Here is a 24,864-nt window from a genome sequence, read left to right as displayed (position 1 = left end):
CTCTCCTTTGTACCTGAGGGATTGTAATGTGAGTGGGGCCCATGTCGGACACGGCTACATGAGATGTTTGTGGGAGATGTGCACATTGTAAGTGATAGGAAGGACATATTGTAGATCTAAATAAGGAAAATTGAAACCGTGAGAGGCTGATCCAAAATTCACCCTGCACGCTTGCAGACATGATTGGGTTTTTGAGACAGACGTGAGGGAGGGGAGATGAGATTACAGCCGAGGGGAGGAGGAGGACTACACAGAAAAGAAAGGGCTCATGTTGAAAAGGAAGTGAAGAGTAAATTGAGGAAATGGAGATGGAGAAAGCAACCGAGCGAGAACCTGATGCAAGTGTGGAAAGACGGGATTAATATGTCAGAGGGCTTTGTTTGCTTCTCATGACAACATGGACTCAACGCCCCACTTCTGCATTCTTCTGTTTCATTTAACATCCGATGGCGCTTCCACAGCTCTGTTAAGTTAAATTAATTACCGTACATCATGTGGTTCAATGTCCGAGGAGGCGAAAGTATCCATGCAAATGTAACTTTTAGTAGTAAACGCACTGCCAGGGAGGTTTCATCAGCAGGGTTCCTCAAAACCAACCCATGGAACCGGTCATGGGACTTAATGGGCTGGTTGAACACGATCCAGAGAGGAACATATGACACTTTGGTTCCGGTCCGCCTGATGGTGGCGCTGTTATCGCCATTTTAGAACCGTGAATCATAGAACTAAAATTCCTCTGACTTATTTGCATCCTTCCATATAGGACACACTCTTTTTGCGCCATCTGGCTGTCGTTGTTGTCAGAGGGTGTTGAGGGCAAACACTGACTGAGGAATATGAGCAATACATTTTGCGAAATCAAATCGGTAAATGGAGAAATCGACCCGGCGGACGACTTTAGCTGCCTCAAATTCATTCAGATCATAATTCCTGCCAAAAATTCATCTGACAGTTCGGACGTTGCCAGTTGAGTCCAAATTTATCCCGACTCTGAAATTAGTTGGCAACTGTGAATTTGCGGGGGTGAACCGAGGTAAGAGCCTACAGTGTGTGTGTGCGGCCCAGGCGGTGAGATCAGACCCTCTGGGACGCACCATAACTGCTCGCTAAACATGTGTGTATGTAATGTAAAGCTCAATAAGGGATAATTGTTATTGATCTTTACATAACTCCAGGTAAAACATGAGGTAAGCACATTGTCCGGGTGTCCTTGAACACACCAAAAAGAAATAAATAAATAACGATCATTTGGCAGACGCTTTTATCCAAAGCGACTTACATTACATTATATTACCACCCTTCGCAGAGGGGGGAGCAATTGAGGGTTCGGTGCCTTGCTCAGGGGCACCTCGGCAGGGACTTGAACCGGCAACCCTCCGGTTCTTAAGCGGAAGCTCTACCCACTCGACTACTGCCTCCCACCAAGAACAGCTGAGGGTAAATATGAGGACAGATTCTCTTTTTTTTCCGCCTTAATTCAGCAGATAATGAGGTGTACTGTAACATTTCTTAAAACCGAGTGAGTCACGCACAGCTTTCTCCTTCAGTAAATGGGTTTGTCGACAACAGGCAGGAACACCTCAGCACCTTAATGGATCTGGGGGGAGCGCAGCATAAACAGATCGATGGCACGCAGGGAGAGTACCAGTCTGTAAACGTGTTCTTGCTGTGTCTCTTCAGAGATGCTGAGGTGCTCTTATTGTGTCATTTACACTACCTTTCTTTCTCTTTCATCCTAGTTGTTGTCTAGAACACAGTCTGCAATGGCCCAAATCGGTGTAAAATGGATGGATGTATAGGTAAATACGAATATAAATCCTGCTTTAGATAAATATCTCTAATCGCAAATACAGCTGAATATGGGGCAAAGATTAATACCACATACTGTTTATACTTTACATTCTCCTTTACTGACTGCATCGGATAAGGACACTAAAATAAATAGACCACAATCCACAAGCAGCAATAATAAATAACAATAAACCAAAACCGCAGCTGTCCTGGTAACAGGAATGAAACTTCAAAGGAAGACATACTGTACGTCTCCTCACACACACGGCCTTACTGCTGTAACACAGCCTCTCAATGCCTTATTGATCCCTACGTAATTCCTTCTCCCGGCTGGATTCTGATGCTTTGTGTGTTGCTGTGACCCGTCCGTGTCTCTTGAGGACAAACAAATGACGACTGAGAACAGACCATAGCTCCCCTGGCGGAGTTCCCACTGATCTGAATGTCATTAGAGCTGATGTCTCCCTTGTGTCTACCTATTGTAAACAATGCGCTGCCAAGCAAAGAGATTCCTCACTCTTAATCCTGCTAAATTGAATCCTCACTCCGATGGACTAATTGAATTGGATTTCTTACTAACACACACACATACAGTCGCCACACATGCAGATTCATATCACGGGGTGGTGATGAGAACCTGTTGCATCTGTCAAGAGCAGTTGAGACTTTGAAATATTAATCGTGGTTCTGCGAAGTGTGATGCATAATGGGACAATCTCTGTGTTTGAAAGGCTTCACCTTCAGCATAACGGAGTGATGCAACTGACCCCCACCCCCCACACACACACACACACACACTGTTCATGGTAATACTATCTGAGATATTACAGAGATAAATGCAGCCTTGTAAACAGACACAAGCAAGCGCATAAAACTGCTGGAAGCGTAATTATTTTTCACGGCCTAATCAGTGAAATCTGCTTGTTTCAGCGCATCTCTGGAAAGTAATTTAGCAGTCTGTGTGAATAACAGGAGGAGCGGATGGGAGATAAAATATTTGCTGTCTTATATTCAGGCTGCATCGTTTCCTCCTCTTTAAGCACAACAATATATAACGTACTGTCTATCTTTCAATGGCAGAGGCAGGATGACTGAAAGCAAAGGGGCTCATCTGAAGTAAGCAGTGCAGAACTCTCTCTCTGCCGCCGAGCTCCAGTGTGTCTGATGAATTAGCATTTTGTAAAACTCAAACATGTAACACTGCGGTGACCCCTCGCATCGAGCCAATAGCCGGGCAGCTAACAAAGATGTCGGCTCTCGTCTGCTGTCCTGATTGAACTAAGCCCCCCCTGTTTCATTTGCATGGTTCTGCGAAAAATCCCACTGCTTTCATCTTCGACGCCCCCGCAGCTCTCTGGGCGCCGTTGTCCAATGCCCTTCGGCTAATCGACAGCGGCGTTCCTCTCTAGGTGAGAGAAACGGTCGAAGCGTTTTACCTTTTGCGGCAGAATTCTGCAGCAATTTGTCTGTAGCCGACTCTAGATCTCTGTTAGTACATCTCTGTATGTGGCGCTTCAAGATGCTCGCTCACTTCTTTGTATGTGCTGCTGACGGTGGGAGAGCTTGACCCCCAACCTGCCACTTGGGGAGTGTGTCGATATATGTAAATGTATATGCTGTACTCTCACACCAGCATGTAGAGAGATGATACACACTCAGAGGAATTACAATTACAGGCACAGATGTTGAGCAAGGTGAAGTTATAAAAGGTCCGGGTTCAGCAGAAGGAAATGAATGAACGTAGCGAGTAAGGGATCAAAATGTGTGTGTGTGTGTGTGTGTGTGTGTACAGCAAGTGTGCCTATGGGAGACGGAGACGATGGAGGGAGGAGTGTGTGTGTGTGTGCGTGTGTGTGTGTGTGTGTGCTCTCTAATGGAACAGAGTGATGACTCAGACTTCGACGCACCTTCTTTCATTCGCCTCTAAGGTAGAAGTGGACAGGAAGTGCTTGAGTACAATTCCCCGCCTACTGTCAAATTCAGATTTTGTGTTTAGCATGCGATAACTCTTTGTGACATTAAATGAGTCACTCTTCACATTTACTACATTTTACATTTTACATTTAAGGATTTGTACCCACAGTCTTCTGAGGTGTTAAATATGTGCAGGTGTGTTTGCGTTGGTGCATAATGTAAAGAGGCCAGCATAGAGATGTGAGTCATTCATCAGAAGGAGGATCCATTGATGAGTGCAGCCACTCAGCCTGCACTGTTTGATGTTCTGTCCCCTCTGATGCTATACGATGTGAAGGCTCAGGCGACATCGATGCTCAATGGCCGGGATGAGACAGGGATGAGTCAAGCCAAGTGTGTGTGAGCGTCACTCACTCACCCTACAGGCTCTAGTCTATAGGAACATGGGGGTGAAAGTCGCTAAGACTGTTAAGTGCTCGCAGAGGAACAATTTCATCTGACGAACTCGCTGCAATCCAAAGTAAATAACAATAAAATAAAGGGCCTATTTTACTCGTTTTGTCAACAGGCACCGCTGGCAGTAAACAGACTATTTACAGCCTCAACGTTTCTAAAGAGAATAATCTATCTTTGGCCTCAAATCAACTTGGTGAAAAGTCTTCTAATCTAAAGAATAACTGAACAGATAAATGCAAATGTACATCCAGGCCTTCATCATAAGGAACTGCTACTCAGCCTCTTATAATATCTGTATTTCACAGTTGCAGTCCTTTACTTTAATTCATATGTTGATATATTCCAGTACAGAATAACAGCAATATTAGGAGGGAGGGAGGGAGGGAGAGGGAGGGAGAGAGAGGGAGGGAGAGGCAGGCTGCCCTTCAGACAGCAGAGAGTGAAGATCAAACACAGCAGTCAGAGCAATGTAGGTGTACACACCACCTGCATGTATAGTGTGTATAAGCAGAGAGAGAGAGAGCGAGAGAAAGAGAGAGCATCTCCCTGTGCTCGCTTGCACATTCATGAGGTTGTGTGCAGGTGAGAGTGGCTGATAAATATTGAAGCAGCAGAATTCATGAGGGAGCAGAGCTACAATTAAACTCTGAAATGTGTGTGAGAGGGAGAGAACTAAGTAGCTGCGGTATGTACAGGAATGTGTGTGTGTCTGTGTGTGTGTGTGGAATGTGTAATTTTTCATTCAAATGAAGTCAACCTTCATTCTCTCTCTCTCTCTCTCTCTCTCTCTCTCTCTCTCTCTCTCTCTCTCTCTCTCTCTCTCTCTCTCTCTCTCAGGTCTCCCTCTCCATAGTCTCTTGTCATTGCATATGAGCGACACATTCTCGCGCACACACATGCACATGCACGAAGAGTGACGTAAGAGCACATCCCACACATCTGTGCATGTCGTCGCGTCTGCACGTCCGTGTCAAGGTCATTCCATTGACTTGAATGGAAACACGGCGGGACCTGCAGCAGCGGGGCTTCGCGTCGATATCCGCTCCTCACGTCCTCTGCGTAGATTAGGCACGCACTGACTCACACTCACACACACACACACGGACGGACACAGGCACACGTGGTTTGGAGACAAACTGCGGTTCAGGCTTCCTCTCCTCCCTCCTCCCTCTGTAACAGCTGGATGCCTGTCTGTCCATTCCATTCAATCTATACATTCTATATCTATGTTCTGTCCCTTAACAGCCTCTCTGGGCTGCTGCCAAATTGTCCCCGACTCTAACTGCTTTCTACAGCCGAATCCCCGTTGCCCTCTGCGGCCGCCCCAGTGACTGAGTCTGATTGATGATCAATGGTGATCACTGCATACGACCGAGTCGATCAGAGTGATTGATGAATTGACAGGCGGATGATTTGGACGCCGCCGGGGTGTGAAGGCAGCTGATGAGGTCGATGCAGCCAGACAGGAAGCTGTGTGTGTGTGTGTGTGTGTGTGTCTCTCTCTCCTCGAATGAAACCCGTGGTCGATGCTATTTCAGGGGATGTGAGTGAGAGTGAGGATGCGAACCCGCGCCAGCAGCAGCAGCAGCAGCAGCAGCAGCAGTCTGGCTCTGCTTTGCTTTGCTTTTCCTCCATGGAAGACTTTCATTACACAACCAGGCCCCCATTCATAAGAAACCCACGCAGCAGCAGCCGCGGGGGGAAACATGGAGACGTGCGTGTCCAGGCGCGCACGGCGGAGACGGTGAAGTGCACATGTCTGTCCAGCCACACGGGACAGACAGACGGGACAGACGGGCAGGCAGACAGACAGACAAACACGCAGGCAGAGAGACAGACATACGAAAAGGCAATAGCCCTTCTGCGCATTCCAAACACAGCATAGCGCAGTGATCGCGCATAAACACGCAGGCAGGTGCGCAAAAACCAGCACGCGTGGTTAAGTTCACTCGAGTCTGGACCCAAATGTGGCGAGACTCCCGCGATGCTGCTGCGGGACTCAAACCCACGAACACAAAGATGCTCACTCACCTAACTTTTGCCGCCACAGAAGATATCGCATCGTTTCTTAAATTCTTCCTTTTGGACACGGCAGTTCCCATGCTGACATGGAAACGACGCAGGCAGGAAAGCGGTTCATTCCAAAAGACTCGGGAGACAAAGGAATGCGACGAGAAAACAGCCGAGAGGACGATAGAAAAAGAAAAGAGGAAAAAAGTTAAAGGGGAAATCCGGGAGCAGGACACACACGCCTGCAGAGACGGAGACCTGGAGAATGAGAAGAGGAGGAGGAAGAGGAGAGGGAAGCGTCAGGCGTGCAGTCGCTCTCTCTCTCTCTCTCTCTCTCTCTCTCTCTCTCTCTCTCTCTGACTCTCTCTCTCTCTCTCTCTGACTCTCTACCTCTCTCTACGCCTCTCTCTCCGTCTCTCTCTCTCGCTCTCTCTCTCTCTCTCTCTCTCTCTAGCTCTCTCTCTCTGTCTCTGTCTCTCTGTCTCTCTCTCTCTCTCTCTCTCTCTCTCTCTCTCTCTGTAGGAGCACGTACATGCAGGGAGAAGCACAGCTGTGATGAGCAGCCTCTTGAAAACACAGACTGGGAACTCTCTCTCTCTCTCTACCTTCCTCCCTCCCTCTTTCTCCTATTGATCCGAAAATACAACGGGAGGATGGCATGGGTGGGTGCATCATCATCCTCATCATCCTCCTCCTCATCATCCTCATGCTATTTACAGTATGGGTGGCAGCGTTGAGGTAGATGAGGACTGTAGTCTAATTTAAGAACCTTTTCCATTCACTTCCAGGAGTTACGTCTCACTGTGGAGACACACACACACACACACACACACACAGTAGATGGCATAACTAATGTTGAGGTTAACCGAATGTTATGTAATAACATCTCTCTCACACGCACACACACACACACACACACACACTTTTCAAATGGAGAGACTTTGAGCCCCAGTCAAAGATAGAGGGAGCTCTGGGCTCAGTGAGTGAGAGTGATGAGAGTGAGAGTGATACATAGATATACTGTATATATTACTTTGTTTACAAAATATCCATCTTTTTGGGTGAGCAGGCTGTGTTTGGGCCGGTGTTGACTGTGTGTTGACTCTATCCAGATAAACCACAACTGTGATTGGTTGTCTAAGGCAACCAATTTTTCAACCTTTTTTGAGCCAAGGCACCTTTTGACAGTAAGTGTCATTTTTAGACGGTCCCTCCCAGACAGCAGCAGAGTTCAGGTTGAGTTTAGAGAATTGTGATGCAATATTCCGCTCCAATCCAAAACCTCTTATAGGCACAAAGGCGAAGGTCCTTCAGTATCCACATTTCTTCAGGTGGCTGCAGACGAGGATGAGCGACTTGAGCGAGAGGGCTTTTCTGTTGGTCTATGAGTTTGAGATCAGTGAAATAGTGACGCTCATGTTCACCGTTCATACAGGAGAAAGTCAGTTTGTTGATGAAAATGGCTCTTTAGTCTCTATACTTCTGTATCTACATTCATAATATCACAGCAGCAGCAGACCAATCGCCCGGTAACGGCCCATTAGCCTTCAAACGTCAAATCAATCAATCCCTCAATCTACAGGTCATTTCACCACTGCTCTGAATGTGCTGGGCGTCCTTGGGATTTATATCATGGCATGTGTTTCCATCTCACACCCACACCAACACACACACCAACACACACACACAAAACACACTAAGACAAAAGGATTGAAAATCAATAAATAAAGCAAAGCACTGCTGGGCCGGTGTGCGAGCTGCTGTAGGCCATTAAACAGTAAATAATTCCAGGCAGGTCTGACGAGACAGAGCGAGCGTATGTGGAGGGACTGTAGATGAGCCAGAGGAGCGAGGGATGAATGGGCCGAAGAAAGGAGAGGATGGTGGAGCTTCCTCGCTATAAGGCAGAACAGGAAGGAAAAGAGAGGAATGATGGAAAGCGGTAGGATGATTAAAGGGTAGAGAGGCGCTGGCAGACGGGAGCAGAGGGCAGAGAGGGCAGAGGGGAGGGGCAGCATGCAGATGAAACAAAGACACGCAGGGAAAACCAACCAAGGGAGAGATAAGGGAGAGATTCCCCTCTTCTTTTTTAGAATGAAAGCAGTGCTGCGCTGTTTGTAGCCTCGGCAAAGTCAGCGGGAGACGAGCCGTGATGAAATATGCTGCAAAACATGAAAGATCCAAATCAAAAGTGTGGTTTTGTAACTTGTGGTTTATGAATTCCGTGTTTGCCTTTGCTGTGTGTTTACATGTGTGCAGGAAACACACACAGGGAGGAAAGGGATTCATGCAGAAGTGTGGCTGCGACACCATCAGGTTGAGTTTGGTTACAGTGGATGAGAATTTCGATTTTGTGACTTTGTGACTAGGAGTGGTTATTACAGCGCCACCATCAGGCAGGCAGGCCACAAGAGCTGTCCTGCTAACAGACACACAAGACGGGAAACAGAACGTCCTTGGCGCAGCTATGAATAAAGATGGAGGGACCAGAGATGAAAAGAGATGAAAGGCAGTGAAGAGGAGACGCGCATCGACCGTAAATTCACGTTTTCCCAAGAAATCAGCGCCTGTGACCCTGACAATGCGCGCTGCGTTTTGATTGATAGCATTACAGATCGATAGAGGCTGTTTACGACATCCGACAGGCTCAAATGTCACTCGCACGCAGCAAAATACACACTCGGGGCTCCAATACAGATGTAAGACAAGCTCATTGACATGCAGGAAGGCAACTTGAAGCTACAACATGCTGAACGAAGGTTCCTATTCATATATGATACAGTGTTATGATACCAACTTGATAGATCTGAGTTTCTCTAATATTACACCAAACTAGACTTGACTGAGGAAATTAAGGAGGTCTGTGTGCATGTGTGTGTGTGTGTGTGTATGTTTGTAGTAGTAGTAGCAGTTATTGTTTGGGTCCTAACACACTGCACAGTCCTCGCTCTTTTTAAGGGCTTTGATTTAACAAAGATCTATTTACATTAGGAGGATCTAGCCACATTAAAGATTCCTCCATGTGGTCGTTTGCTTTGGTCTCATTTGCTGTATTTGACTGCTGAATTAAACAAAATTATCCCATTAGTAACTTTTATAACCTTACCTTGTCACAGCTCTTTGTATTAAATGTGTATTGTTTGTGTACATAAAGCTTTTAATGGATGTAGCAGCTCTCCATGGTGCTGAAATGTAGCAAATGGCTGTAGGATGAAACTGTAAAGGGACAGAAATGAGCAGAGAAGCTGCAAAAACTAAGTTGTTTCCATTGTTTGACTTTTAAAAGTTAACCGTGCACAGAATGTCGCAGGTCTCTGCAGGTCAATGTGACCTACGGTGTGTTTGTGATGTTGAAGAAGTTCTCCGGAGTGAAGATTTCAATTTATATTCTCTCCACAAATATTTATTCTCTTTCTATTTATTGATTCCGCACCTGCACGCCTGGCTGAAGGAGAAGAAGTCTTTCTTTGAATCTCCTCAGCCACGGTTTGCTCCCTCTTGTGATGGTTTTCGGGGGATGTTTGAGATGTTTGGATAAACTTGACTTGATATATGTTAAAGGTTAAACCACACAAACGGCAACTTTGGCTTCAAATTCAGAAGCCGGATGTGCTCATAGTTCGAACTACCTGGGCTTTGTTTGGGATTTCCAGTTGTGTAATTGAAGCATTTGTGCTTCAGAGGAGGTGGGCACATTAGGAGTTACGTAGGAATGAAGACCACTTGTGACAGCTGCGGTGCTCTAAGTGTGGAGAGCAGGTTTATGGCTGCAAACTGGCTCCCGGGGTGAAAGAGAACTTAATCAGTATGTCAGAGCAGATGATGAATACACCGTCATCCACTTAGTCAGAAAATGTTATTAAATTCTCTGTGTTAATGTTGTTTTTCCTCTCTGATCTTCCTCCGTTATTAAAAGTCGTTCACTCCACTCGTTCACTAATGGTCGAAACCCCAGGCATGCACTTTCAGCTTGAGTTGTGCTTTAAGTGTGTGTGTGGGGGGGGGGGGGTGTGGGTGTGTGTGAGCCAACCGTACTGCAGTAAAGTTAATCAGTGTTGTGTCATTTGGTCTCTGCTGATGCGGTGATACGAGCTGTGATTGACATATTCTCACCATTTTCCTTCGTATATTTACCAAGGACGCATAGCAAACTGGTGTCCCTACAACTTCATCATCTGTCTGCTGTAGTAACTGCAACCCTCCACACAGGTGACTGAACTGTTTTAGCCTAAAAATCTGTATTAATACTTGATGTGAAAATGGAATGACTAGCAGGTGGTTACCAAGCAACATAAACCTCCTGACACTGTCTCAGCTCTTGATTGAGCAAGGTTGTAATATAAGTGTGAGAGTGTTTCAGTAGGTTACTGACATGAGGCAACATGTATGAATGTGTGTGTGTGTGTGTGTGTATGTGTGTATGTATGCAGATGATCAGCCTCCTTCACCATTCTGTTGTAAATGTGCTGTAGCTTTGTTTTGTTATGAAAACATGATGTAACTGTTTAACTGTCACGATCCTTTCTAATCCACAGTTTGATTTAAAGTCACAGGAGTCTCAGGATGTTAATCTGATCATCTTTGCTCTGTAGATAAACCTTAAGCACATTAAATTCATCTTTAATCCCTCACAGCTGACTGACTCCATCCATCTGCCACCTTTGGCTTCCCGTCCTGTATCTGCCTGATGAGGGCAGGTAGCTTAGCCTAGCCCATAATTGGTGAGCGTTTAAGCTTTGAGGTTGGACTGAGCTGATGACTCATGGACACTTTGACACATTAAGGTGTCCAGTTTTCTCCAGTCATCTTTGGTAGCAGCATTTCCTCGGGTCAGTGTCTTTCTTTGGCGTTGGATGTCTATATCTCGCAATGAAGCAAAGGACATTATTTGCTTTTTTCATTGTTGTGTAGACAGAGACGGTTTTTAGCAGCCACCAAAGAATTCCCTATTCTGGGAAAAACCCTGATGTCTGTGTCTGTGCAGGCAAGACAACTTCAAACGATGCCGCAAAGCCTCTGTAAGTGAGGAACCTGCTCACCTGATAGAGGGGTGGGGGAGGGCTGAGGGAGGAGGAGGGGGGAGGATGAGCCGAGATGGATGGCAGCAGTAAAGTGACAGAGAGGAGGCGCAGGAATGAAGTGTGCTGGTGGAGGAGAAGCAGATGATGGATTGTGTGGTGCATGTGCAGGCAGGGAGAAGAGGAAGTATGATGGTGTGTGTGTGTGTGTGTGTGTGTGTATGTATGTGTGTGTGTGTGTGTGTGTGAAAGGTCTCAGTATCAGGGCCGACGTATTTCCGGGCTAGTTTGTCTTGTAACTTTGTATGTTAATATGAATGTATCATATATTTATATCTAACGTACAACTGGACACACACACACACACACACACACACACACACACACACACACACATACACACACACACACATGCTGTTTTCCAATTAGAATAGCAGGATATGGGTTTGGATCAAGGTTGAGAGCGATAATGTAGAGTTCCAAAGTAGAGAGACACTTTATGAGCTACAGTCCTTTAGATTTCTGCACAAATCTGAGATTTGGCACGTTGTTTCAGTTCCTGTGTCCACGATCCACACTGGAGCCAACGGCACCAGTAGACAATAAACCACGGAACAAGGTCAGCCAAGCAGCCATTCATCCCCTCTGCATACACGGGCCGGCCACATCATCAATCTCACCCTAAGGAGCACCGAGTGAATAGAATGACACTGGCTCAGCCTCACTGTATCTGATAAGCCAAGCGTGAGCTCGTCCCGCCTGTGCAGGGGACAAACTGGACGTATGGTGCTGCCTCGTGTTGGTCCGCTACACACAGCTGACACGCCACAACAGGCCTGAATAAATATGTCATCGGTATTCATGATAATGTGGCGTTTGACAAATTGTTTCAAATGACAATGTCATCTTAACATCAACCGGCAGAGGAGTTTTCACTTGGAACCGTTTCAATTGAGTTTGTGGTGATTACAGAATGAAAACTAAGGCCGGCACTTTGAATTAAAGGTGAGTTGTGTAGTAGATTTGCAGTATCTGATGAATAAATTAGCTTTTTGGAGATTTTTAGAGCTTTTTGCATCTCAAAGTGGAGGTTGCCAGTTTTCCTTTATCGCAGACAAATTCATTCAACCTAGTGGGATCATTCTCTGCCCTCAATCTTCTTTTCCATGAATCATTTATGTGGTTTTGTCTTTCCCAGTCCAAACCTTCTTCTCACTGAATAGTAAGAATACTGAAGAGCCACTTGGCAAAGATAGGATTTCATGTTTTCAGTCAGAACGGCTCTTCCAGGATTGCGGTGGAATTGGAGGGCGCACTGAGCGGCGGTGCCATGTAGCTCGCCGCTGAAACAGACGGCGGCTGGCTGAGGCTTCCAGAAAACGTCTGACCCAAAATAAGCACTTGGAGAAACGCAAAGACAGCCAGAGAATCGTAGAGGGAGACTTCATGATGAAGGATACTAAGTGGGCGGATTGGGAAACACAAATCTAATAGACGGAGAAGAGAAGACGGCCTGTGGGAAATGAGGTCCACAAATGAAATGAGATGTTGGGATAAGAAAGAAAGAGAGGAGAGGAGAGGAGAGGGAACACAGCTGTCTTTGTCATCCAGTGGGTGAGTCTGCATCAAACGCCATGATCTCCTCCACCTCCTCCCTGCGGCCCCGGAGACTCAGGACAGCCCTCATTATTTTTCAGCGGTGGACATTTGCTTCATTAGAGGGCAGAACCCCCGTGTCTGTCCCGGTGACTCATCCTCCTGCACTCCGTCACTGCCGCGCCGAGCCGGTGGGCCCGGTAATTGTCATTCTCCCTGGTTAACGGGAATCCCCGTGACCTCGTCTGCCCACGCCCCCTGACATTCATCCCTCGGTGTTCAATGAGCCGCGGGATCCCGGAGATGATTCTGGTGATCAAAAGGTCTTAAGTCATTCACTTGACGATTGGAAGATGCAGGGAAAGCTGGAGCACTGGCTGTCCCTGTTTGTCAACTTGCTCTTGCTTTCTCACCTGTCCTCCTCCTCTTCCTCCTCCTCCTCCTCCTCCTCTTCCTCCTCCTTCTCGTACAGAAGCGTCAGAAGCTTTCCCTCCTTTGGAAACCTCGCGACCGCTTCCGCAGATTAGATCATTTTGCATATTTGTGCCAAGATGGAGCTCAGGTTGTGATTTACTAAAGTGGTTTCCTGTACGCGTCACATCAGCTGAGAGTCAAACGATCTTCCTCGGCTCTTTCCTTTACAGAATAGCAAGAATTCACGCTTGACCATACGAGGTGGCAAAGGCAAAAAAAAGGCACATTAACACATTTGCACTATAATAAGAGTTTGTAGCTCATGTTGGTGTCAAATAGTTACATCATCCATGTGACAAAAAAAGTGTTTGAGTCCCAGGAGAGTCAGTGTACGTTCAGTCCCATATTGTGGCCATGCATGCGTGAAGAAGAGCTCCTCTCACCATCTTACACAATCTGCAGTTAACCAGTGTGACCTGTGTGACCTGATGTGTCTGCTAATAAGATGACACCCAGCTTGCCTTCGTCTTCACGCTCGATATGCATGGACTGAAGAAGAAAGGTGCAAGCAGGTTTTCCGCCATTGAAGCTCCCGGCACGACCGATCAAACGGCCGCGATCCTTATGTAACCAGGGCAGACTTGGGCGTAGATTGCGTCGGATGGAACGGAGATGAAAACCCCGTTCAGTGTAACACAATAACCTGCGGAGTAACTCACTGAGTAATTAGAAGAAGTATTAAATGACAATAGAAAACAATAGAAAAAGACTTGATAACCTGAGGACGCAAGTTAAGTCAATTTATCTCTGACTTCATTGTTTCGCCCGTTGATTCGCACGCAAATATCAAGAACAAAACCAAAATTGTAATCGGTGGTCGTTACTCAAAAACGATGGGAGATGAGGTGTCGTGTGGTGTGTGTGTGTGTGTGTGTGTGTGTGTGTGTGTGTGTGTGTGTGTGTGTGTGTGTGTGTGTGTCTGGATGTAAGCAGGTGAATATACAATGTTGTAAAAATGTGCCATAACTCTAACAGGGCAGTCCTCCAATCTCATTATGGGTCTGGAATCACCTCTGAGACTAATGGCATTCATGTCGGCTCTTTAAGTATTGTGTGTGTGTGTGTGTGTGCGTGCGTGTGCGTGTGCGTGTGCGTGAGAGAGAGCAGGGGACAGCGAAGAAGCAAAGAGGGAAGGCCTTCTCCGTACGTGACACCCATGCCTATCCCCACCTTGTCTCACCTTGGTACTGCAGCACACCTCCCTCTCTCCCTCTCTCCCTCCCTCCCTCCCGCCCTCCCTCCTTCCATTCTCCTCTTTTCCCATCCTTCCCTCCCTACTAAATCGCTCGTAACATCGGCTCCCGAGTGACATATTCCCGCTCTGCCCGCTTAATAGGATCCTGTGCTCCGTGGTTGGCTGAAAAGCCGGCAGTTTGATTCTCTTAGAGGTAAAAGAGAGCGATCGAGCTGATGAAGGGAGCAGAGAGAGAGAGAGAGAGAGAGAGGGAGAGAGAGAGAGGGAGTAGAATGAGGGAGCTGTGCAGAGAATAGAAATAGAATCATGTGAGTGAACATACAAAGCAGTGACAGATGATGATCATGTCATTGTAAACATAACGGGCAGAGGCTGTGAAGCTGTTTCACTTTGGGCCGAGAACCAAAGCAGCTGGAAGCGAGCAAGGTTTTTATTGTTTGGTTTTATTTGGGCCGAACTACAGCCGCAGTCCAATGAGGAGAAGACTCCAGATTGCTTATAAATACTTACAAAGTGAATATCTGAACGATCCCTGCTGGTCGTGTCAGGCTGGGAACACACAGATTTGGAAACAAATGCCAATAAACAGTTGCAAAGTCCCGATTTCTTAAATGGTTCTTACACTTTTCCTTCTTCTTGCTCTTAAGTCACATTTGATCTTTGATTTTGCGAGATTTCATTTTTAAGACGTCTGGACCCTGGTAGATTATGAATGGAATGAATGTGGCCAAATGTTTGTTTGTGTTTCTCGCGTGTGTATGTGTGTATGTGTGTGTGTGTGTGTGTGTGTGTGTGTGTGTGTGTGTGTGTGTGTGTGTGTGTCTAACATCTGATAAGCTTCGAACACTGGCAGAGTCACTTGAGAGAAGCAATCTGACACTCTGACCATTACATCACCTTTACTTTGGTTCCAACTCGCTCTTAACATTGTGCAGTAATTAAGCTACAAGCAGGGATTGATGCTCCGAATGCCGCGGTGTGAGTTTGGTAATTTATTGTGTTAAAAAAAGGCTTGCCAACACTTCAATCTGTGCCAGTGTCCCTAAATGCACCAACCCCCGCTGTTTTCTAAATGGCCCTTGCTTATAATTGCATTACCATACCAGAGCCCTTCAGACAGGTGTGCTGAGGTTTCCTCTTAAGGTGGACGGCTGGATGCCACACAAGGACGATTAGGACTTCTCTCAGATGTAACCAGAATAGTTTTAGTTTTGCCAACCTGTGAATCTGACAGAGAACGGAGCAACATCCTGAGTGTGTATTTGCATTAAACTACACTACAAAACAATCCCAGTAAGGGTTAAAGCTTTTATGATGTTGGCAGCATTTATGAATTACAATTGAGCGGTGGTGAGGTTTCCTCTCCTGCGGGGTTTGAAGTTACTACGATGTAAGCAAATAAGAACAGCTCCTCAAGAAACGTCCGCTGGGTATTTTTTAGTCTCACCCGGAGTGAATGGAGCTTCACTCCAGCGCTGTTAGACTGCAGATGAATGAGGGACTGGAGCCAATGCTGGCTGTCCTCCTGCAGGCTGGAAGTTGAATTATGGAGGCCCATTTCTCTCTGTTTACCCAGACAAATGTGCCCTTGCTGGTTTTGTTCACTTCCTCAGTGTGTGTGTGTGTGTGTGTGTGTGAGAGAGAGTGAGAGAGAGATGGAGAGAGAGCTGAAGAAATGAAGTTCAATGATGTCACCACACATCAGCTGACAACACATTTCCTTCCTGTACATGGGCATACACACACACACACACACACACACACACACATACACACACACACACACACACACACACAGGTCTAAGGACTCTGTTGAAGCGTACCAAGAACCATCAGGAACAGCGTGTCCTTTGCAGGAGGGCAGTGATTTACTGTTGCTCGGGGACACCGTGATGAAGCCACCGTGTCAGAAACAGTCTGTCCTGTGCCACGCCTGCTCTCCCTGAGCAGTGACACGAGGCCAGGGACAAACGGACACGAGCAGAGTCGGTCACATGCACAGAATTTTGCCTTTCAAGTTGGCTCCTTTGTTGTATCCTTAGGTATAATAAGGACCCTAGAAAAAATAGTTAAATGTATCCAGATCTTAGACTACATTCCGCCTATTAATAATCAATCACAGGATAAAGCTACATTATATTTTTTTGTTGATTTTGGTGTCTTGTTTTGGTCAGTTGGCTTTGTGGAAACCAGCCAAGAAATCTGGTCCTAGTTGCTGCAGTAGCACCTCCTACTGGTCCAATAGCGTGAGGCAGCACTGTCTACAAGCAGGGCAGTGTGTGTGGAATTGGACAAACAGACACAGCCTCTGAACAGAAATCTAAATTCTGTTTTAATGGTCAGTGGTGCTGTTGAAGCATGCGTGCAATCAAAGGCTATGATCTGTAAATATATTGAGCGGGCAGATACACAGACTGACAGGGCAGACGGGGCAGAGGAGGAGATGACAAAGGGCACATTGATCTGATCAAACACGTCTGCTTCCCAGCATGCTGTTCTGTCTCATGGCTCAGGCAGAGGAAAGGTCAGCGCTCCCTGGCTCTATGTTCCCTAAAGCCTCTGGGGGCAACACAGACAAGACGCCTCAGATCTTTGCAGGGTGTGGAACAAAGACGGCACAAACTACAGCAACACTTTAGGAATCAGGATTTCTCTCGTGTCGACATATAGATATGGAAAGAGGCGTCGGGGATCGACTGAGTGGAGCGGTTCCATTAACCCTTAGTCCATAAATTGGATGAAAAACCGGTGAATGATGGGTGGAGAGCAGAGTGTAGAAAGGGGGAAAGGAGAAAGTGAAATCCAGTGATGGTCCATCCTGCTCCCAGACCGACACACACAGGCACCAGAAGTAAGGGGGAAATGATAAACGAGTGGACACTGGCTGCTGAGTGGGTGAGCAATTGGAGACCCTGGTGGTGACAGGCTGTGCACTCACTCAGACCATGACAATCTCACACACACACACACACACAGAGACACACACTATTGACCATTTTCAAGGGGAAGGAAAATCCTGCATGCCTCCTGCTCACCATCTTGATGACAAAAGGCACACATCAGGTGGATTGGTGACTCCGAACCGCTCATGAGTGTCTTTGTTCGATGCTTTGCTGCTTCCTGTGGCAGTAACCAGGATGTTGGTTGAAAATAAATCAATTCTCTTGACACGAAGCACCCAGGACATGGCTTTTAATTACAAATGTCGTTTGTATCCTGCGGACAAACCAAACGCTCTTCGTCCCCAAAACGAAAACCCTCTACCAGGTGCAGTACCGTAATCAACCAGACGAAAACTCAAAATATGTGACGGGCATACGTGACTTTTTCACGGTGTGTGAAATTGAAGTATGCCGAGGCCTTAAAGCCACACGGCGGTTACATTTGCATGATGTAACCATTTTCACATCATTTGCATTTCAAAGTGATTAGTTATAAATTGGAGCATTTTGCTATTTTTGAACATGTGAAAACTTGTGCGTCCAAGTCAGACGCCTGAACGGGAGACAGTCTGAGGTGAAAACACAGCAGTCACCCGGGTGTATTTCTGTATCGGCTCCAGAATAGCTCAGTCAGGCAGAAAATATTCACAACCTGTGGCTCTGCATTTATCACGGGAGAAGTTTTTCTTCTTTTAGCAGCTGCAGAAACCTGGTGACGTACTCGGCTGGCGTTGCTGTTCTCACCTCGTGTTCCCAATCAACGGCTCCGGTAGGATATTATTAGGCTGACAGAGAGCTGATAGAATCGCTGTGGCTCACTCTCCGACACCTCTGACTTCTTTATTCTCAGCTTGACCTCTGACAGCGTAACGCATTATAGCGCATAAGGAACCACACACCCACAGACACCATTGGTAGTCATGCCCACACACACACACACACAGTCAGACACACTTTTCCTCTCTTTCTCCTTTCCCGTCATTCTAACATGAACAGATGCTACATTGTGACACTGAAGCAGTATTTTCTGGTTTGTCTATTAGTCATCATTTCTCCTTTCTGCCGCTTTGTGGATACTAAAGCAAGTGAAGCTTTCAGCTGCTCCAATATGGAAACAATTGCATACACACTACCATTGATCAGCTTCTCAAAGGTTCAACCACATATCCTCAATGGATCAAATAACCCATTCCTCATGACGGAGAATTTTTTAGAATTGACCAAATTGTGCGTGCGTGCGTGCGTGCGTGAGTGCGTGCGTGCGTGCGTGCGTGCGTGCTAAGTTGTGTTTTATTTGGAAAGTATGTAAGTGCCATGTGGGTAAAGTAAGAGTTGCTCATACACTTTTTTAAGGGGACCTATCTGTGTGTTGACACTCTATTTTTGTAGTACTGCGTAACAGGGGTGCTTTACTACTGAAACACACGGTGACCCACTTACCTGTTTAAGTCCTTTATGTCCCCATTTTACAAAAGCCTTTGGGCAGGGGAAGATGATTGAAGAAATTGGAAATATGTGGGAGGAATGGAACAAAAGCTGCCCTGTATTGATGGAGAGAGGGAGAGAGATATTAAGAGAGGTTCTGGATGCACATTACCTCCCATAAATCACTCTGTCCCTCTGTTTAAGGTCAGACTAAATGGCCGTGTCCTCTCCAAACCTCTACACACTAGCACCTCTCATTTACTGTGCTCCCTTTCTTTCTCTCAGAAGACTCATTTCCAGGAAGCTTAAACTCACTCACCCCATTTTTCTGCCCTGCACTTTCCTCCCTGTTATGTATCGATCAGAGTGTGCTGCTTATTCCCTCTCTCTCCTCCATATTTACCCCTGTATACTCATTAATAAGCGGATGCAAGGTTACATCCCTGAGGGATACTGGGGATTAAAAGAGCTCGTTATGGGACCTCCATTCCATCAATAAAGCTGGAATTAATCATCTATCTGTATATGTGATCCTGTGTGTGTGTGTGTGTGTGTGTGTGTGTGTGTGTGTGTGTGTGTGTGTGTGTGTGTGTGTCTGTGTGTCTGTGTGTGTGTGTAACTGGCAGACAGGTGTCATTAGTGTGATAATGATAATCGTTATATTTTTTCCAACTCAAATTTAAAAAAAACATAAATGTGGTTTCCTGAGCCTGTGTGGTTCATTTTGCATCTCTCGATTTCCCAGCCAGGATTATTATAACGTAAAGTCTTCTTAATATGAAACTGAGACTTTTGTCTAGTCATTACTTCTCACAGGGAAGTGCTTTGCTGAATGGTAGCTAATGGATTTGCTGTACATCTTGAGGCATTGTGATATACTGTAGTCATCTTCCATTGATCTAATGTCTGTGCTCACTTTTTCCTGTTAAAGGTCACCAAGAAATACTTCATCCAAGTTGAAGCCTATCATCAACAGAACTTTGATAGTTTATCATTACACATTTTATCATTTATTCATTGGCCTTGGCCTGTGTTTCAGATTGTCGTGCTCAAGCTCCTTCCTTGGCCAAAATATGGGCTCTTCTCAAAAATGACCCATTTGGTCCATGGTTACACTGACATTACTGGGGAATTTGACCAAAATGTTAATTTTCTCCAAACTTACACCAATTGATAGTAGTGCCCCCCAGAGGCAGTGTGTGAAATTCTAGCGCTCTATCTATTTCCATGGCCAAGCTTTTTCACCATGAATTTATCCCAGAAGTAAATAGAAACTTGACATACTTTGACATTGTCCTCCCCTTTTTCGTTTTTCAGGGAAGAAGCACCAAGTTCGGATTAGAGAAGAAACCTCTAAACTACACGTAAAAAGGACCAGTGAAGATGACGAGGCTTTTTGTGAGTAAATGTAGCATAGAATCCAGAATGGAGCTTTTAAACCTAATATAGCAGAGGTCTTCAACAGGGGGTCTGCAAATTTGTGGTTGAGAAGACAATTATTTATTTTGGCAGTGGAAAGCGCCTGAGCGCTATGACTGAAACAGAAATAGCAGAAATAGCTCAGTTGCAAGAGCATTAGACTAAATATCTAACTGTCCCTGGTTCAATCCCAGGTTTCGGCACCCTTATCACAAAAATATCAACCATGGACCAAATGGGTCATTTTTGTAAAAGGCCCATATCTTCGACAAGGAAAGAGCGAGAGTTCCAGAATTTCAACCACATCCTCTAGATGGCACTAAGAGTGTTACACTGAAGATCTAAATGTCCCTGGTTCAAGCCCAGGTTTCGTCAGATATCCCCCTTGTCACAAAAATGTCAGTGTAACCATGGTTCAAATGTGTCACTTTGTAAAAAGCCCATATTTTGGCAGTGGAAAGCGCCTGAGCGCTATGATTGAAACAGAAATAGCTGAAATAGCTCAGTTTTTGGCATATCTTGGACAAGGAAAGAGGTAGAGCTCTAGAAATTCAACCACATCATCTAGATCAGGTGAAAAGACTCCAACAGACTCCAGACAGCAAGCTAATTTCCCTGTCACCTCACCAAACCACACCCACTTCCCCCTTGCCAACCTGCCCAGGAAACCCTGTAGCACTGGGGACTATAAATTGTTTGTTCACCCATTTCCCACTCCTCTGTTCAACTTCATGCGGCATACCTGAGTCCTGTGTCTCCTGTGTGCATCTTCACAGTTAACGTGAGTAACAATTAGCATCTTGCTGCAAACTGGCTGATGCCCTTTGTTTCCGGACATGTGCCACGGGCCATGGGAATTGTTTGATACTGATTTGTTCACTAGCAATTGATGGTTATTGTGTACATTTATCTGACTAGTGGATGTTGTATATTGGATTTGGTAGGTTTTGTTTATGATTTGTTTATTGTTGGAGATTGATTACTCATTGTTTCTGTCTTTCTCTCTTTGATGCAGCACACGAGCATAGAACTAAAGGGCCAAAGAACACGAACAATAAAAGCTGTTGTTGCATCATAACCTGCCTCCTCCTTGACCTCACTCCATACCAACGAGTCTCCTGACCGAGACTCTGCCTGCTCACCACGCACTCACTCTACCCCAAAAGCACATCGCCCCATACAGTTTCTTCAACAGGGGTCAATGTTTTTCAGGCCAAGGACCCCCAAAATGATGGAGAAATGGAGCAGGGACCCCCTACTATATATATATTGTATACAATTGTGTTTTATATCACACTGGGCCTAGTGCCATGTATAAACATTGCTACCCTGTTATGGTGCATTCAATTCTAAGCTATTCAGTGACGTGCGGTGAGGTTCACAAAGAGGTTTGTGGCTGGAGAGGGACTGACTCTTTCAAAGTCAGATTTACAAATATGAATTCAACAGAGGGCAATGCTCTCTCTCAAATGCGACAAATTCAACCACATCTAGATGATGTGGTTGAATCTGCCCCAAACTTGGAGCAAATGATCCTAGTGCCATCTAGATGATGTGGTTGAAATTCCGGAGCTGTAGCTTCTTCCTTGTCCAAATTATGGGCCTGCCACAAAAATAACCCATTTGGTCCAGGGTTACTATGACATTTTTTTGAAAAGGTCGGTACCTGCCAAAACCTAGGATTGAACAATTTTTTTCCGCTATTTCTGTTTCAGTCATAGCGCTCAAGTGCTTTCCACTGCCAAAATATGGGCTTTTTACCCCGGGATCGAACCAGGGACCTTTAGATCTTCAGTCTAACGCTCTCCCAACTGAGCATATCTGGCATGTAGTTTGAGAATTTCTCTTTTAGTCATATCGCTCCAGTTACATCCTTGTCCAAGATATGGACTTTTTACAAAAATGACCCGTTTGGTCCATGGTTACACTGTCATGTTTCCCGAAATTGACCAAAATTTAAATTTGCCCCAAACTTGCAGCAAATGATTCTTGTGTCTAGATGTGTTTGAAAATTTAGAGCTCTATATCTTTCCTTGACCAAGATATGGGACTTTCAAGAAAAGGACCCATTTGGTCCATGGTTACACTGACATTTTTGTGACATGGGTGGATTCTGCCGAAACCTGGGATTGAACCACGCACATTTAAGTTTCAAGTTAAGTTTCAAGTTTATTGTCATTTGCCCAGAAAAAACACAGGGTAATACTGTACATTGAAATTCTTTACGACGAGACATCAGCAGCAGCATATAGAAAATGAAATTGAAATTGACTTTCGTGCAAATTGCGCAAAAGTACTAGGTTTTTAAGAAAATGGAAGCAGAAAGCAGACCAGACTAAATAACAACAGAATTAAAACATGTATATACAGACTAAAAATATATATATACAGACCAAAATATATATGTACAGACTATAACCTATAAATAAATCTAAAGTGGCATGAGTGCCAATGATAGCAGTGCAAAGTCACTAGTTGAGGAGCCTGATGGCCTGGGGGAAGAAACTGTTTTTGAGTCTAGAAGTCCCAGCCCAGATTCTCCGGTAGCGTCTACCAGATGGAAGGAAGGTAAAGAGTCCATGTGAGGGGTGGCTGGGGTCCTTCATGATATTCCGTGCGTTTCTAAGGCATCTTGTGTGATCGATGCCTTGCACGGGGGAGAGGTTGGAGCCATTTAGATCTTCAGTCTAGCGCTCTCCTAACTGAGCTATTCTCACACTGTCGTGTCAAAATTAAAATTTTCCCCAAACTTGCAGCAAATAATCCTAATGCCATTTGTTTGAATTTCTAGAGGTCTCGCTCTTACCTTGTCCAAGATAAGGGCTTTTTACAAAAATGACCCATTTGGTTCATGGTTGACATTTTTGTGACAAGGGTGATATCTGCTGAAACCTGGGATTGAACCAGGGACATTTAGTTATTTAGTCTAATGCTCTCCCAACTAAGGTATTTCCGCTTTTTCTGTTTGTCTGCTTTCCACTGCCAAAATAAAAAATTGTCTCATCAACCACAAATTTCGCAACCCCCCCTGCAGTACCTTCGCAGACCTCTTGAAGACCTCTGATCTAGATGGCACTAGGATCATTTGCTGCAAGTTTGGGAAAATTTAAAATTTTGGTCAAATTCGCAAGAAATGACCAAATTGGTCATTTTCCTAAAAAGCCCATATTTTGGACAAGGAAGGAAATAGAGCTCTAAAAATTCAAACACATCATCAAAATGGCACAAGAATCATTTGCTGCAAGTTTGGGGCAAATTGTTGTAAATTCGGGGAGTTGACAGTGTAACCATGGACCAAATGGGTCATTTTTGTAAAAAGTTCATATCTTGGACAAAGAATTAGCTGGAGCGACATGATGAAAAGAACATCTGAGAACTAAATGCCGAAATAGCTCAGTTGGGAGAGCGTTAGACTAAAGATCTAAAGGTCTCTGGTTTGATCCTGGGTTTCGGCAAGATCCACCCATGTCACAAAGATGACAGTGTAACACATGGACCAAATGTGTAATTTTTGTAAAAAGTCCATATCTTGGACAATGAAAGATGTAGAGCTCTAAAATTTCAAACACATCATCTAGATGGCACAAGGATTACTTGCTGCAAGTTAGTAATTTAAATTTTTGTCACTTCAGGCAAAATGACAGTGTAACCATGGACCAAATGGGTCATTTTTTAAAAAGTCCATATCTTGGACAAGGATGTAGCTGGAGCGACATGACTGAAAGAGAAATGCTTGAGCTATATGCCGAAATAGCTCAGTTGGGAGAGCGTTAGACTGAAGATCTAAAGGTCCCTGGTTCGATCCCGGGTTTCGGCAGCATCCACCCATGTTACAAAGATGAGTGTAACCATGGACCAAATGCGTCATTTTCGTAAAAAGCCCATATCTTGGACAATGAAAGATATGGAGCTCAAAAATTCCAACCACATCATCTAGATGGCACAAGAATCATTTGCTGCAAGTTTGGGGCAAATTTCAATTTTTGTCATTTCGGGCAAAATGACAGTGTAACCATGGACCAAATGGGTCATTTTTGTAAAAAGTCCATATCTTGGACAAGGATGTAACTGGAGCGATATGACTAAAAGAGAAATCCTCAAACTACATGCCAGATATGCTCAGTTGGGAGAGCGTTAGACTGAAGATCTAAAGGTCCCTGGTTCGATCCCGGGTTTCGCCAGTATCCACCCATGTCACACAAAAGACAGTGTAACCATGGACCAAATGGGTCATTTTCGTAAAAAGCCCATATCTTGGACAATGAAAGATATAGAGCTCTAAAATTTCAAACACATCATCTAGATGGCACAAGGATTACTTGCTGCAAGTTGGGGGCAAATTTTAATTTTTGTCACTTCAGGCAAAATGACAGTGTAACCATGGACCAAATGTGTCATTTTTGTAAAAAGTCCATAGCTTGGACAAGGATGTAACTGGAGCGACATGACTAAAAGAGAAATGCTTCATCTACATGCCGAAATAGCTCAGTTGGGAGAGCGTTAGACTGAAGATCTAAAGGTCCCTGGTTCGATCCCGGGTTTCGGCAGCATCCACCCATGTTACAAAGATGACAGTGTAACCATGGACCAAATGCGTCATTTTCGTAAAAAGCCCATATCTTGG

The 24,864-nt window shown here is 45.2% G+C and overlaps 1 protein-coding gene and 4 non-coding genes across 5 annotated transcripts in view; 4 read left to right on the top strand and 1 right to left on the bottom strand.

Moving 5' to 3' along the window:
• The window catches only part of nsmfa (NMDA receptor synaptonuclear signaling and neuronal migration factor a), a 28,267-nt gene extending 22,004 nt beyond the window's left edge, over positions 1–6,263 (bottom strand). Inside the window, 1 exon segment of the mRNA XM_076143352.1 lies at positions 6,193–6,263. Within this exon segment, the coding sequence (XP_075999467.1) occupies positions 6,193–6,263 (71 nt within the window).
• A 14,107-nt stretch (positions 6,264–20,370) lies between these two features.
• On the top strand, positions 20,371–20,443 carry trnaf-aaa (transfer RNA phenylalanine (anticodon AAA)). The gene has a single exon. It is a non-coding gene; the product is annotated as a tRNA-Phe (tRNA).
• A 3,179-nt stretch (positions 20,444–23,622) lies between these two features.
• Positions 23,623–23,695, top strand: trnaf-aaa (transfer RNA phenylalanine (anticodon AAA)). The gene has a single exon. It is a non-coding gene; the product is annotated as a tRNA-Phe (tRNA).
• A 289-nt stretch (positions 23,696–23,984) lies between these two features.
• On the top strand, positions 23,985–24,057 carry trnaf-gaa (transfer RNA phenylalanine (anticodon GAA)). The gene has a single exon. It is a non-coding gene; the product is annotated as a tRNA-Phe (tRNA).
• A 657-nt stretch (positions 24,058–24,714) lies between these two features.
• Positions 24,715–24,787, top strand: trnaf-gaa (transfer RNA phenylalanine (anticodon GAA)). The gene has a single exon. It is a non-coding gene; the product is annotated as a tRNA-Phe (tRNA).
• The last annotated feature ends 77 nt before the right edge of the window (positions 24,788–24,864 follow it).

This window comes from Genypterus blacodes, unplaced genomic scaffold (genome assembly GCF_046128005.1).
Source record: "Genypterus blacodes isolate CSIRO-AG114 ecotype Tasmania unplaced genomic scaffold, CSIRO-AGI_Gbla_v1 ptg000023l_1, whole genome shotgun sequence".
Classification (NCBI taxonomy): Eukaryota; Metazoa; Chordata; class Actinopteri; order Ophidiiformes; family Ophidiidae; genus Genypterus; species Genypterus blacodes.
Note: the sequence above shows the minus strand (reverse complement) of the source record. Positions and strands in the feature narration are given on the sequence as shown.